The 14968-nt window shown below is 45.3% G+C and overlaps 1 protein-coding gene across 1 annotated transcript in view; it reads right to left on the bottom strand.

Moving 5' to 3' along the window:
• Nucleotides 1-8881: 8881 nt before the first annotated feature.
• Nucleotides 8882-14968, bottom strand: part of LOC122723041 — an 8397-nt gene continuing 2310 nt past the window's right edge. The window contains exons 2-3 of the mRNA XM_043953767.1: nt 11790-12319; nt 8882-8940 (exon numbers count right to left, since the gene is read on the bottom strand). Coding sequence (XP_043809702.1) covers nt 8906-8940; nt 11790-12309 — 555 coding nt within the window. The 5' untranslated portion in view covers nt 12310-12319 and the 3' untranslated portion in view covers nt 8882-8905. The remainder of the gene's footprint in view (nt 8941-11789; nt 12320-14968) is intronic.

Genomic DNA, 14968 nt, shown 5'->3' with positions numbered 1-14968 from the left:
ATCCGGTGCCCGATTTCGGACTAACAGCTTCCATCCAAAAACTGCCAAGTCTATCACCCATGTTACATCCGGTGCCCGATTTCGGACTAACAGCTTCCATCCCAAAAACTACCAAGTCTATCACCCATGTTACATTCGGTGCCCAATTTCGGACTAACAGCATCCATCCCAAAAACTGCCAAGTCTATCACCCATGTTACATCCGGTGCCCGATTTCGGCATAATAGCTTCCATCCCAAAAACTGCCAAGTCTATCACCCATGTTACATCCGGTGCCCGATTTCAGACTAACAACTTCCATCCCACAAACTGCCAAGTCTATCACCCATGTTACATCCGGTGCCCGATTTCGGACTAACAGCTTCCATCCCCAAAACTGCCAAGTCTATCACCCATGTTACATCCGATGCCTGATTTCAGACTAACAGCTTCCATCCCAAAACTTCCAAGTCTATCACCCATGTTACATCCGGTGCCCGATTTCGGACTAACAGCTTCCATCCCAAAAACTGCCAAGTCTATCACCCATGTTACATCCGGTGCCCGATTTCGGACTAACAGCTTCCATCCCAAAAACTGCCAAGTCTATCACCCATGTTACATCCGGTGCCCGATTTCGGACTAACAGCTTCCATCCCAAAAACTGCCAAGTCTATCACCCATGTTACATCCGGTGCCCGATTTCGGACTAACAGCTTCCATCCCAAAAACTGCCAAGTCTATCACCCATGTTACATCCGGTGCCCGATTTCGGACTAACAGCTTCCATCCCAAAAACTGCCAAGTCTATCACCCATGTTACATCCGGTGCCCGATTTCGGACTAACAGCTTCCATCCCAAAAACTGCCAAGTCTATCACCCATGTTACATCCGGTGCCCGATTTCGGACTAACAGCTTCCATCCCAAAAACTGCCAAGTCTATCACCCATGTTACATCCGGTGCCCGATTTCGGACTAACAGCTTCCATCCCAAAAACTGCCAAGTCTATCACCCATGTTACATCCGGTGCCCGATTTCGGACTAACAGCTTCCATCCCAAAAACTGCCAAGTCTATCACCCATGTTACATCCGGTGCCCGATTTCGGACTAACAGCTTCCATCCCAAAAACTGCCAAGTCTATCACCCATGTTACATCCGGTGCCCGATTTCGGACTAACAGCTTCCATCCCAAAAACTGCCAAGTCTATCACCCATGTTACATCCGGTGCCCGATTTCGGACTAACAGCTTCCATCCCAAAAACTGCCAAGTCTATCACCCATGTTACATCCGGTGCCCGATTTCGGACTAACAGCTTCCATCCCAAAAACTGCCAAGTCTATCACCCATGTTACATCCGGTGCCCGATTTCGGACTAACAGCTTCCATCCCAAAAACTGCCAAGTCTATCACCCATGTTACATCCGGTGCCCGATTTCGGACTAACAGCTTCCATCCCAAAAACTGCCAAGTCTATCACCCATGTTACATCCGGTGCCCGATTTCGGACTAACAGCTTCCATCCCAAAAACTGCCAAGTCTATCACCCATGTTACATCCGGTGCCCGATTTCGGACTAACAGCTTCCATCCCAAAAACTGCCAAGTCTATCACCCATGTTACATCCGGTGCCCGATTTCGGACTAACAGCTTCCATCCCAAAAACTGCCAAGTCTATCACCCATGTTACATCCGGTGCCCGATTTCGGACTAACAGCTTCCATCCCAAAAACTGCCAAGTCTATCACCCATGTTACATCCGGTGCCCGATTTCGGACTAACAGCTTCCATCCCAAAAACTGCCAAGTCTATCACCCATGTTACATCCGGTGCCCGATTTCGGACTAACAGCTTCCATCCCAAAAACTGCCAAGTCTATCACCCATGTTACATCCGGTGCCCGATTTCGGACTAACAGCTTCCATCCCAAAAACTGCCAAGTCTATCACCCATGTTACATCCGGTGCCCGATTTCGGACTAACAGCTTCCATCCCAAAAACTGCCAAGTCTATCACCCATGTTACATCCGGTGCCCGATTTCGGACTAATAGCTTCCATCCCAAAAACTGCCAAGTCTATCACCCATGTTACATCCGGTGCCCGATTTCGGACTAACAGCTTCCATCCCAAAAACTGCCAAGTCTATCACCCATGTTACATCCGGTGCCCGATTTCGGACTAACAGCTTCCATCCCAAAAACTGCCAAGTCTATCACCCATGTTACATCCGGTGCCCGATTTCGGACTAACAGCTTCCATCCCAAAAACTGCCAAGTCTATCACCCATGTTACATCCGGTGCCCGATTTCGGACTAACAGCTTCCATCCCAAAAACTGCCAAGTCTATCACCCATGTTACATCCGGTGCCCGATTTCGGACTAACAGCTTCCATCCCAAAAACTGCCAAGTCTATCACCCATGTTACATCCGGTGCCCGATTTCGGACTAACAGCTTCCATCCCAAAAACTGCCAAGTCTATCACCCATGTTACATCCGGTGCCCGATTTCGGACTAACAGCTTCCATCCCAAAAACTGCCAAGTCTATCACCCATGTTACATCCGGTGCCCGATTTCGGACTAACAGCTTCCATCCCAAAAACTGCCAAGTCTATCACCCATGTTACATCCGGTGCCCGATTTCGGACTAACAGCTTCCATCCCAAAAACTGCCAAGTCTATCACCCATGTTACATCCGGTGCCCGATTTCGGACTAACAGCTTCCATCCCAAAAACTGCCAAGTCTATCACCCATGTTACATCCGGTGCCCGATTTCGGACTAACAGCTTCCATCCCAAAAACTGCCAAGTCTATCACCCATGTTACATCCGGTGCCCGATTTCGGACTAACAGCTTCCATCCCAAAAACTGCCAAGTCTATCACCCATGTTACATCCGGTGCCCGATTTCGGACTAACAGCTTCCATCCCAAAAACTGCCAAGTCTATCACCCATGTTACATCCGGTGCCCGATTTCGGACTAACAGCTTCCATCCCAAAAACTGCCAAGTCTATCACCCATGTTACATCCGGTGCCCGATTTCGGACTAACAGCTTCCATCCCAAAAACTGCCAAGTCTATCACCCATGTTACATCCGGTGCCCGATTTCGGACTAACAGCTTCCATCCCAAAAACTGCCAAGTCTATCACCCATGTTACATCCGGTGCCCGATTTCGGACTAACAGCTTCCATCCCAAAAACTGCCAAGTCTATCACCCATGTTACATCCGGTGCCCGATTTCGGACTAACAGCTTCCATCCCAAAAACTGCCAAGTCTATCACCCATGTTACATCCGGTGCCCGATTTCGGACTAACAGCTTCCATCCCAAAAACTGCCAAGTCTATCACCCATGTTACATCCGGTGCCCGATTTCGGACTAACAGCTTCCATCCCAAAAACTGCCAAGTCTATCACCCATGTTACATCCGGTGCCCGATTTCGGACTAACAGCTTCCATCCCAAAAACTGCCAAGTCTATCACCCATGTTACATCCGGTGCCCGATTTCGGACTAACAGCTTCCATCCCAAAAACTGCCAAGTCTATCACCCATGTTACATCCGGTGCCCGATTTCGGACTAACAGCTTCCATCCCAAAAACTGCCAAGTCTATCACCCATGTTACATCCGGTGCCCGATTTCGGACTAACAGCTTCCATCCCAAAAACTGCCAAGTCTATCACCCATGTTACATCCGGTGCCCGATTTCGGACTAACAGCTTCCATCCCAAAAACTGCCAAGTCTATCACCCATGTTACATCCGGTGCCCGATTTCGGACTAACAGCTTCCATCCCAAAAACTGCCAAGTCTATCACCCATGTTACATTCGGTGCCCGATTTCGGACTAACAGCATCCATCCCAAAAACTGCCAAGTCTATCACCCATGTTACATCCGGTGCCCGATTTCGGCATAATAGCTTCCATCCCAAAAACTGCCAAGTCTATCACCCATGTTACATCCGGTGCCCGATTTCAGACTAACAACTTCCATCCCACAAACTGCCAAGTCTATCACCCATGTTACATCCGGTGCCCGATTTCGGACTAACAGCTTCCATCCCCAAAACTGCCAAGTCTATCACCCATGTTACATCCGATGCCTGATTTCAGACTAACAGCTTCCATCCCAAAAACTTTCCAAGTCTATCACCCATGTTACGTCCGGTGCCCGATTTCGAACTAACAGCTTCCATCCAAAAAACTGCCAAGTCTATCACCCATGTTACATCCGGTGCCCGATTTCGGACTAACAGCTTCCATCCCAAAAACTACCAAGTCTATCACCCATGTTACATTCGGTGCCCAATTTCGGACTAACAGCATCCATCCCAAAAACTGCCAAGTCTATCACCCATGTTGCATCCGGTGCCCGATTTCGGACTAATAGCTTCCATCCGAAAAACTGCCAAGTCTATCACCCATGTTACATCCGGTGCCCGATTTCGGACTAACAGCTTCCATCCCAAAAACTGCCAGGTCTATCACCCATGTTACATTCGGTGCCTGATTTCGAACTAACAGCTTCAATCCCAAAAGCTTCCAAGTCTATCACCCATGTTACATTCGGTGCCCGATTTGGGACAAACACCTTTCATCCCAAAAACTGCCAAGTCTATCACCCATGTTACAAACGGTGCCCGATTTCGGACTAACAGCATCCATCCCAAAAACTGCCAAGTCTATCACCCATGTTACATCCAGTGCCCGATTTCGGACTATTAGCTTCCATCCCAAAAACTGCCAAGTCTATTACCCATGTTACATCTGGTGCCCGATTTCGGACTAACAGCTTCCATCCCAAAAACTGCCAAGTCTATCACCCATGTTACATCCGGTGCCCGATTTCGGACTAACAGCGTGCATCCCAAAAACTGCCAAGTCTATCACCCATGTTACATCCGGTGCCCGATTTCGGACTAACAGCTTCCATCCAAAAACTGCCAAGTCTATCACCCATGTTACATTCGGTGCCCCATTTCGGACTAACAGCTTCCATCCCAAAAACTACCAAGTCTATCACCCATGTTACATTCGGTGCCCCATTTCGGACTAACAGCATCCATCCCAAAAACTGCCAAGTCTATCACCCATGTTACATCCGGTGCCCGATTTCGGCATAATAGCTTCCATCCCAAAATTTGCCAATTCTATCACCCATGTTACATCCGGTGCCCGATTTCGGACTAACAGCTTCCATCCCAAAAACTGCCAAGTCTATCACCCATGGTACATCCGGTGCCCGATTTCGGACTAATAGCGTCCATCCCAAAAACTGCCAAGTCTATCACCCATGCTACATCCGGTGTCCGATTTCGAACAAACAGCTTCCATCCCAAAAACTGCCAAGTCTATCACCCATGTTACATCCGATGCCCGATTTCGGACTAACAGCTTCCATCCCCAAAACTGCCAAGTCTATCACCCATGTTACATCCGATGCCTGATTTCAGACTAACAGCTTCCATCCCAAAAACTTCCAAGTCTATCACCCATGTTACGTCCGGTGCCCGATTTCGAACTAACAGCTTCCATTCCAAAAAACTGCCAAGTCTATCACCCATGTTACATCCGGTGCCCGATTTCGGACTAACAGCTTCCATCCCAAAAACTCCCAAGTGTATCACCCATGTTACATTCGGTGCCCAATTTCGGACTAACAGCATCCATCCCAAAAACTGCCAAGTCTATCACCCATGTTACATCCGGTGCTCGATTTCGGCATAATAGCTTCCATCCCAAAAACTGCCAAGTCTATCACCCATGTTACATCCGGTGCCCGATTTCGGACTAACAGCTTCCATCCCAAAAACTGCCAAGTCTATCACCCATGGTACATCCGGTGCCCGATTTCGGACTAATAGCGTCCATCCCAAAAACTGCCAAGTCTATCACCCATGCTACATCCGGTGTCCGATTTCGGACTAACAGCTTCCATCCCAAAAACTGCCAAGTCTATCACCCATGTTACATCCGGTGCCCGATTTCGGACTAACAGCTTCCATCCCAAAAACTGCCAAGTCTATCACCCATGTTACATCCGGTGCCCGATTTCGGACTAACAGCTTCCATCCCAAAAACTGCCAAGTCTATCACCCATGTTACATCCGGTGCCCGATTTCGGACTAACAGCTTCCATCCCAAAAACTGCCAAGTCTATCACCCATGTTACATCCGGCGCCCGATTTCGGACTAACAGCTTCCATCCCAAAAACTGCCAAGTCTATCACCCATGTTACATCCGGTGCCCGATTTCGGACTAATAGCTTCCATCCCAAAAACTGCCAAGTCTATCACCCATGTTACATCCGGTGCCCGATTTCGGACTAATAGCTTCCATCCCAAAAACTGCCAAGTCTATCACCCATGTTACATTCGGTGCCTGATTTCGGACTAACAGCTTCCATCCCAAAAGCTTCCAAGTCTATCACCCATGTTACATCCGGTGCCCGATTTGGGACTAACAGCTTCCATCCCAAAAACTGCCAAGTCTATCACCCATGTTACATCCGGTGCCCGATTTCGGACTAACAGCATCCATCCCAAAAACTGCCAAGTCTATCACCCATGTTACATCCGGTGCCCGATTTCGGCATAATAGCTTCCATCCCAAAAACTGCCAAGTCTATCACCCATGTTACATCCGGTGCCCGATTTCAGACTAACAACTTCCATCCCACAAACTGCCAAGTCTATCACCCATGTTACATCCGGTGCCCGATTTCGGACTAACAGCTTCCATCCCCAAAACTGCCAAGTCTATCACCCATGTTACATTCGGTGCCTGATTTCGGACTAACAGCTTCCATCCCAAAAGCTTCCAAGTCTATCACCCATGTTACATCCGGTGCCCGATTTCGGACTAACAGCTTCCATCCCAAAAACTGCCAAGTCTATCACCCATGTTACATCCGGTGCCCGATTTCGGACTAATAGCTTCCATCCCAAAAACTGCCAAGTCTATCACCCATGTTACATCCGGTGCCCGATTTCGGACTAACAGCTTCCATCCCAAAAACTGCCAAGTCTATCACCCATGTTACATCCGGTGCCCGATTTCGGACTAACAGCGTCCATCCCAAAAACTGCCAAGTCTATCACCCATGTTACATCCGGTGCCCGATTTCGGACTAACAGCTTCCATCCCAAAAACTGCCAAGTCTATCACCCATGTTACATCCGGTGCCCGATTTCGGACTAACAGCTTCCATCCCAAAAACTGCCAAGTCTATCACCCATGTTACATCCGGTGCCCGATTTCGGACTAACAGCATCCATCCCAAAAACTGCCAAGTCTATCACCCATGTTACATCCGGTGCCCGATTTCGGCATAATAGCTTCCATCCCAAAAACTGCCAAGTCTATCACCCATGTTACATCCGGTGCCCGATTTCAGACTAACAACTTCCATCCCACAAACTGCCAAGTCTATCACCCATGTTACATCCGGTGCCAGTTTTTTTCGGACTAACAGCTTCCATCCCAAAAACTGCCAGGTCTATCACCCATGTTACATTCGGTGCCTGATTTCGAACTAACAGCTTCAATCCCAAAAGCTTCCAAGTCTATCACCCATGTTACATTCGGTGCCCGATGTAACAGCCCGGAAACCGGTACCCTCTTTGTAACGGCCCAAACTGCTCGGCACTAGGATCCAGATCGGCTTAAGGCCGCCGGGACCCGTAGTAAGCCTGCTATGAACTCTGTGTACCTGTTAAAATCCCATACATGATCCGACTGGACTATTACTTTTTAAAACTTGTCTTTAAAACTACCAGACTTAACCTTTAAAACACTGTCCTATAGGTCCAACCATATGAACCAAATGCTCAGATATACTAATCTGAACTAGCCCTCTGGCTATCTATAATACACCAGTGATGCTTTACCAAGTAACCTCCATACCCTATGCGCTCTGCAGCATAGAACCCACTCTGTAAGGGTCAGCATATCATAAGTTAACTTGGTTACCATAGAGTCACAGGAATCAAACCTGGTCTTCTCTAGTGGTCTACTCTGTGGATCACAGGAATCAAACCTGGTCTTTCCTATTGCACTGGTCTTGGGTCAAAGGAAGTAATCCCTGTCTTCCCTCACAGTTATAATTCACTGGGTTTTCGAAACACAACATGTTATTAAGCCTGGTTTGACTCATTGCTCATCATTAAACTGAAAACAGGATACATGCATAGACAAGGGATAAACATACTATAGACAATAGGCAAAAGCACATTCTAATACATTTATACCTTAACTGACTAACTATTACATCACTTTACATATATCCTTTTACATACATCATGTCCACACTATGCTATACACAAACATACTGAAGCCAACACTCTGATGCTTCTGACTTCCCAGCTAACCCTGTACCTGCAAAACTGGGATTAAGGGAAAGGGATGAGCTTCTAAAGCCCAGTGAGTAGAAACATTGAAAACAGTTCATTCATACGCACTATATATGAAAATGCATCACAACACAAGCATCTCAATATATCTTGGATTAGACATGACCCCAAAACTCCCTCGACGGGCTATTGAAGTCGCCTTGGTCCAATCCCCACTAAGGTAGACATGACCCCAAAAATACCCTCTGTCAACACTGGCCCCCCAAAGGAGCTACACAGGGCATTCCAACAAGTAATTGCCCAACTGACCTGACACAATGACAGGAGCCGAAGCTTAGGCTATTGGAGTCGCCTGGGTCCACCTAATCTCTGATCACATAATATGCAATGCTTCACATTCGTGATTCTAATGCAATCACCCTAATACATATCATAGCATTCATGATGCATGAACTATGCTAAAGCATTATGTTTCTTTAATAAAAGATTAAGTTTAGTTCTACTCACCTCTAGCCAATGCTTGGCTAACCCTGGGCTAACTCTGCAAACTCTGAAGCAACACTCACTGCTGCTCTCTCTGGTTCCTCTGTTCTGTGCCTACACAGATGGACTCAAGTGAGGGACCAACATACTCTAACATACCTCTAAACATCTCCCCTTAAGACCCCTTAAAACACCTCAAAACATGCATGCAAAACAAGCAAAGGAAAGCTGGACAGGGCACCTTCGGCAGCACCTTCGGCGGCCGAATGTTTCCTCCAGAGACGAAAGTCAGGCATGTTCGGCGGCCTAACTTGGACTTTCGGGGGCCGAACCTGGGTTCATCCAGAACTCAGTTTCGTGCACAAGAACGCCTGCCATCCGAACTTCAACCCTCCAAACATGCATCCAACCTCTCCAAACATACTCTAAACACTTAATCATGCATATAGGAGTCTTAAACACATTAAAACTCCAACAAATAACACACAACAACCACAAACAAAGCATAGGATCCATACACCCTAATATGCACAACTCATGCATACACATGCACAACTCCCCTTTCCCCTCATCAAACTCATTTAAAACATAATTAAAACCAAGGATTCACACTTACCTATTGAAGAACAAAGGCTGGCGTGACTCCTAACTTGAAGAGATGGAGATTCAAGCTTCACAAGCTCCTAAACTCCACAACTTCTCAAAACTCCCTTTAACTCACTTAAAACCTACTTTTCTTTGAAAGATTTGATGTAAAACTATGGAAGATCATTGAGAGAAAGCATGAGCAAGTTCCTGAACCAAAGGAGAGCCTAAGCACCTCCTTAGTCGGCCAAAAGCACCTTTAAAAGTGCACCACCGCTTCACGTTGGGTGGCCAAAGCTCCATGCAACACCTCACCACTTTAGGGGGCCGAACCTTAAGTTTAGGGGGCCGAACGTGGGGTACTTTCGGCAGCCGAACTTTAACTTTAGGGGGCCGAAAGTGGGAAAATCTTCCTTAGCCTTTTCTCTTAAAAACTCATTTCCTTTTCAAATCAAAAACTTAAAACATATCAAAACATTTTAGAAAACCTTCACTCTACCCTTCAGGGAAACTCTGACATTCAAAATTCCACCGGACGGTAGGAACTCCGATGTCTGAACTAGCCGGGTATTACAATCTTCCCCCCTTACAAAACATTCGTCCTCGAATGTTAAAAACAAACAGATAAGCAAGTAAAGCCTATCACTTCTCTCTAAAGAGAGAATCTATACCTCTATTCTCCTGATCTGAGTTTATACTCATAACCTTTTTCTGAACTCCACAGCTTTCGCTGCGCTACTCTGATCCTTATTCTTCTTTTCTTTCTCTTAACTAAACTAATCTCTTTGTGAAAACTCTCACTTTTAATTCTTAACAGATACAAATCTGTAATGATACCAATCCGTAATCACACTGGAATCACAACCAGTTTCCACTAACAGTTCCAATAGATCATCAATCTTTTCTACCAATCTGTATTACCAACCTTGTAATACTGATCCTTGCCCGCCTTTCTTCTTCTTTACTAAACTGACTTAATCTCTAACTCTCAACAGGTATTGCTCCAATCTGTACTCTGATCATACCAATCTGTAATCCAATCTTCTTTGATTAGAACAGTTAGTAGATCAATCAATCCTATCTAGGAACACCTGTAATTGCTTAGTAGTGACCCTGTTAACTGTAAACAGTTATAACAAAATCTCAAGAGTCTATCCTTCGTTTTCCACAACAACACTGGAATCTTCCAGGGTGAGGTACTAAGTCAGATACACCCTTTATCCACTAAGCTCTCTTATACTTTTCTGACTCTTCTGAACTCTCTCTTTCTCTGCAGGTGCCATCCTGTAGGGTAGAAGGAAAGAAATGATTCTGCGGCCAGATATCATTCTCATTCCAACCTCTAATTCTCTAACAGATGGTAAACCTGACAGATCATCTGGGAAACATCTAGAACTCTCTCTCTAGTAAAGGGTACTGAGGCTGATTCCCTGTCCTGACAAACTTGCTCACAAGAGTTAGAACCCTCTGACAACTTTTCCTGTATAACGATGAGCCTGCGGGACTGATATCAACTTCTAGGCATCTATACTGTACTCTATTCCTCTATACTCTGTCCTTTTTAAGGACTAACTATTGATCCATCCTGAGCTCTAAACTCTCCTACCTTGTCTCTGCGGACACAGGTAGTACTATGAGTAGCTAGCCAATCCGCCCTAGGTTGACATCATCAGTCACCCCTAGAACCATAAGGTCAGCTGGATCGCATCGCCTACTCTGTATAAACTCTGAACTAAACTGACTGACTCTGCATCAGATGGATCATATTCAGGTCTACTGACCCTGAGAAAAACACTCTAAGCCCAGAAGTCATCAAATCCACTCTATCAATGGCTCATAAACAACAAGGAAAGTGAAACACTGGGTCCAAAACAAACAGCATACACATCTGAACACTTCCAAGTGAACGCATCTGACGTCACCATGTATGATGTGTTTGCCTCCTACTGAGTCAGGGTGCAGATCCAAGCTAAAGCTAATGGAACTTCCCTCGGGAATTTACTGAAGAAAAGGCTCTCCCTTCTTCCTCAGCCTCACCACCATCTAATCCCAGACTAACTCTAGTCTCTTTATGAACTTACCTTCCTTTTCTTTTCCTCTTACTCTGACCCATCTTATCCTTCTACTTATTCATACTTACTGTTACTCTTTTTACTTCTTGTTCTATTTTCTGCCTTATTTACTCTTATTCTTCTTGAGAAATCAATTCTCACTATGCCTAGGTTTATGAAAACCTGAGATCCTAACATCTCATAATAACTCTCTCTTTAACTCTTCTTTGAAATTCTATCTATTTATCTTTTACTTCGATTACAACAAAAGACATCCTATCAGAATCCTCAAAACACATCAGAACATTCATAACAAAATGAACATACCTGGCACTACTGGGTCTGATGTGGCTGCCTCCTGTTGAACAACTCTACTTAAAAATGTCCGCTGAGACTGAGCTATCCAAGGTGCAGTACGACACTCACGAACTACATGTCCCTCCTGACCACACCTAAAACATGCTGTTGTCCCTGCAAGACAAACTCCCTTATGCAGCCTTCCACACCTCTCACATCTAAAGCTATCCCTATTAGAACTCGAACCCAACCCTGACTTTAACTTATTCCAAAACTCCCTCTTCTTTGACCCTTTAAGGCCTCTGACTTTCTTTTTCCCCCTTTTAGCAGCTGTACTCAAAATAGAGGGGTCAACTTCTCCTGAACTAGAGATCCTGGCATCCTTATTCTGGGTATCATCTACAGACTCTTCGTCCATATTCACTTGCACTCCTATATCCTTTCTTTGCACATCTAATTCTATCTCTCTCCTTACATCCATTCTTTCCCTGTTTTCCTCAAAAGATCCTTCAGATGGGTCTGATTCCACAGAATAACTAGCTCCACTCATCCTAGTTCTCCTGAATAACAACACATCAAGAAACAAACATTAGCACACATGTTCATATGAAAACACATGAATTTACAATATATACATGCATTACATAGCATAACATTAATAAGCATGAGTATTCCACATCAGCATGCAAAACAACTTCCTATCTTAGTGGACATGATTTTACTTATTGTGTTTTGCCTTACTATGACCTCTAGACCAACCTCTTTCCGATGTAAAACATCGTACTAATGAGGAACCTCTGCTCTGATACCAACTGTAACAGCCCGGAAACCGGTACCCTCTTTGTAACGGCCCAAACTGCTCGGCACTAGGATCCAGATCGGCTTAAGGCCGCCGGGACCCGTAGTAAGCCTGCTATGAACTCTGTGTACCTGTTAAAATCCCATACATGATCCGACTGGACTATTACTTTTTAAAACTTGTCTTTAAAACTACCAGACTTAACCTTTAAAACACTGTCCTATAGGTCCAACCATATGAACCAAATGCTCAGATATACTAATCTGAACTAGCCCTCTGGCTATCTATAATACACCAGTGATGCTTTACCAAGTAACCTCCATACCCTATGCGCTCTGCAGCATAGAACCCACTCTGTAAGGGTCAGCATATCATAAGTTAACTTGGTTACCATAGAGTCACAGGAATCAAACCTGGTCTTCTCTAGTGGTCTACTCTGTGGATCACAGGAATCAAACCTGGTCTTTCCTATTGCACTGGTCTTGGGTCAAAGGAAGTAATCCCTGTCTTCCCTCACAGTTATAATTCACTGGGTTTTCGAAACACAACATGTTATTAAGCCTGGTTTGACTCATTGCTCATCATTAAACTGAAAACAGGATACATGCATAGACAAGGGATAAACATACTATAGACAATAGGCAAAAGCACATTCTAATACATTTATACCTTAACTGACTAACTATTACATCACTTTACATATATCCTTTTACATACATCATGTCCACACTATGCTATACACAAACATACTGAAGCCAACACTCTGATGCTTCTGACTTCCCAGCTAACCCTGTACCTGCAAAACTGGGATTAAGGGAAAGGGATGAGCTTCTAAAGCCCAGTGAGTAGAAACATTGAAAACAGTTCATTCATACGCACTATATATGAAAATGCATCACAACACAAGCATCTCAATATATCTTGGATTAGACATGACCCCAAAACTCCCTCGACGGGCTATTGAAGTCGCCTTGGTCCAATCCCCACTAAGGTAGACATGACCCCAAAAATACCCTCTGTCAACACTGGCCCCCCAAAGGAGCTACACAGGGCATTCCAACAAGTAATTGCCCAACTGACCTGACACAATGACAGGAGCCGAAGCTTAGGCTATTGGAGTCGCCTGGGTCCACCTAATCTCTGATCACATAATATGCAATGCTTCACATTCGTGATTCTAATGCAATCACCCTAATACATATCATAGCATTCATGATGCATGAACTATGCTAAAGCATTATGTTTCTTTAATAAAAGATTAAGTTTAGTTCTACTCACCTCTAGCCAATGCTTGGCTAACCCTGGGCTAACTCTGCAAACTCTGAAGCAACACTCACTGCTGCTCTCTCTGGTTCCTCTGTTCTGTGCCTACACAGATGGACTCAAGTGAGGGACCAACATACTCTAACATACCTCTAAACATCTCCCCTTAAGACCCCTTAAAACACCTCAAAACATGCATGCAAAACAAGCAAAGGAAAGCTGGACAGGGCACCTTCGGCAGCACCTTCGGCGGCCGAATGTTTCCTCCAGAGACGAAAGTCAGGCATGTTCGGCGGCCTAACTTGGACTTTCGGGGGCCGAACCTGGGTTCATCCAGAACTCAGTTTCGTGCACAAGAACGCCTGCCATCCGAACTTCAACCCTCCAAACATGCATCCAACCTCTCCAAACATACTCTAAACACTTAATCATGCATATAGGAGTCTTAAACACATTAAAACTCCAACAAATAACACACAACAACCACAAACAAAGCATAGGATCCATACACCCTAATATGCACAACTCATGCATACACATGCACAACTCCCCTTTCCCCTCATCAAACTCATTTAAAACATAATTAAAACCAAGGATTCACACTTACCTATTGAAGAACAAAGGCTGGCGTGACTCCTAACTTGAAGAGATGGAGATTCAAGCTTCACAAGCTCCTAAACTCCACAACTTCTCAAAACTCCCTTTAACTCACTTAAAACCTACTTTTCTTTGAAAGATTTGATGTAAAACTATGGAAGATCATTGAGAGAAAGCATGAGCAAGTTCCTGAACCAAAGGAGAGCCTAAGCACCTCCTTAGTCGGCCAAAAGCACCTTTAAAAGTGCACCACCGCTTCACGTTGGGTGGCCAAAGCTCCATGCAACACCTCACCACTTTAGGGGGCCGAACCTTAAGTTTAGGGGGCCGAACGTGGGGTACTTTCGGCAGCCGAACTTTAACTTTAGGGGGCCGAAAGTGGGAAAATCTTCCTTAGCCTTTTCTCTTAAAAACTCATTTCCTTTTCAACTCAAAAACTTAAAACATATCAAAACATTTTAGAAAACCTTCACTCTACCCTTCAGGGAAACTCTGACATTCAAAATTCCACCGGACGGTAGGAACTCCGATGTCTGAACTAGCCGGGTAT

The sequence above is a fragment of the Manihot esculenta genome, unplaced genomic scaffold, assembly GCF_001659605.2.
Source record: "Manihot esculenta cultivar AM560-2 unplaced genomic scaffold, M.esculenta_v8 Scaffold66, whole genome shotgun sequence".
NCBI lineage: Eukaryota > Viridiplantae > Streptophyta > Magnoliopsida > Malpighiales > Euphorbiaceae > Manihot > Manihot esculenta.
Note: the sequence above shows the minus strand (reverse complement) of the source record. Positions and strands in the feature narration are given on the sequence as shown.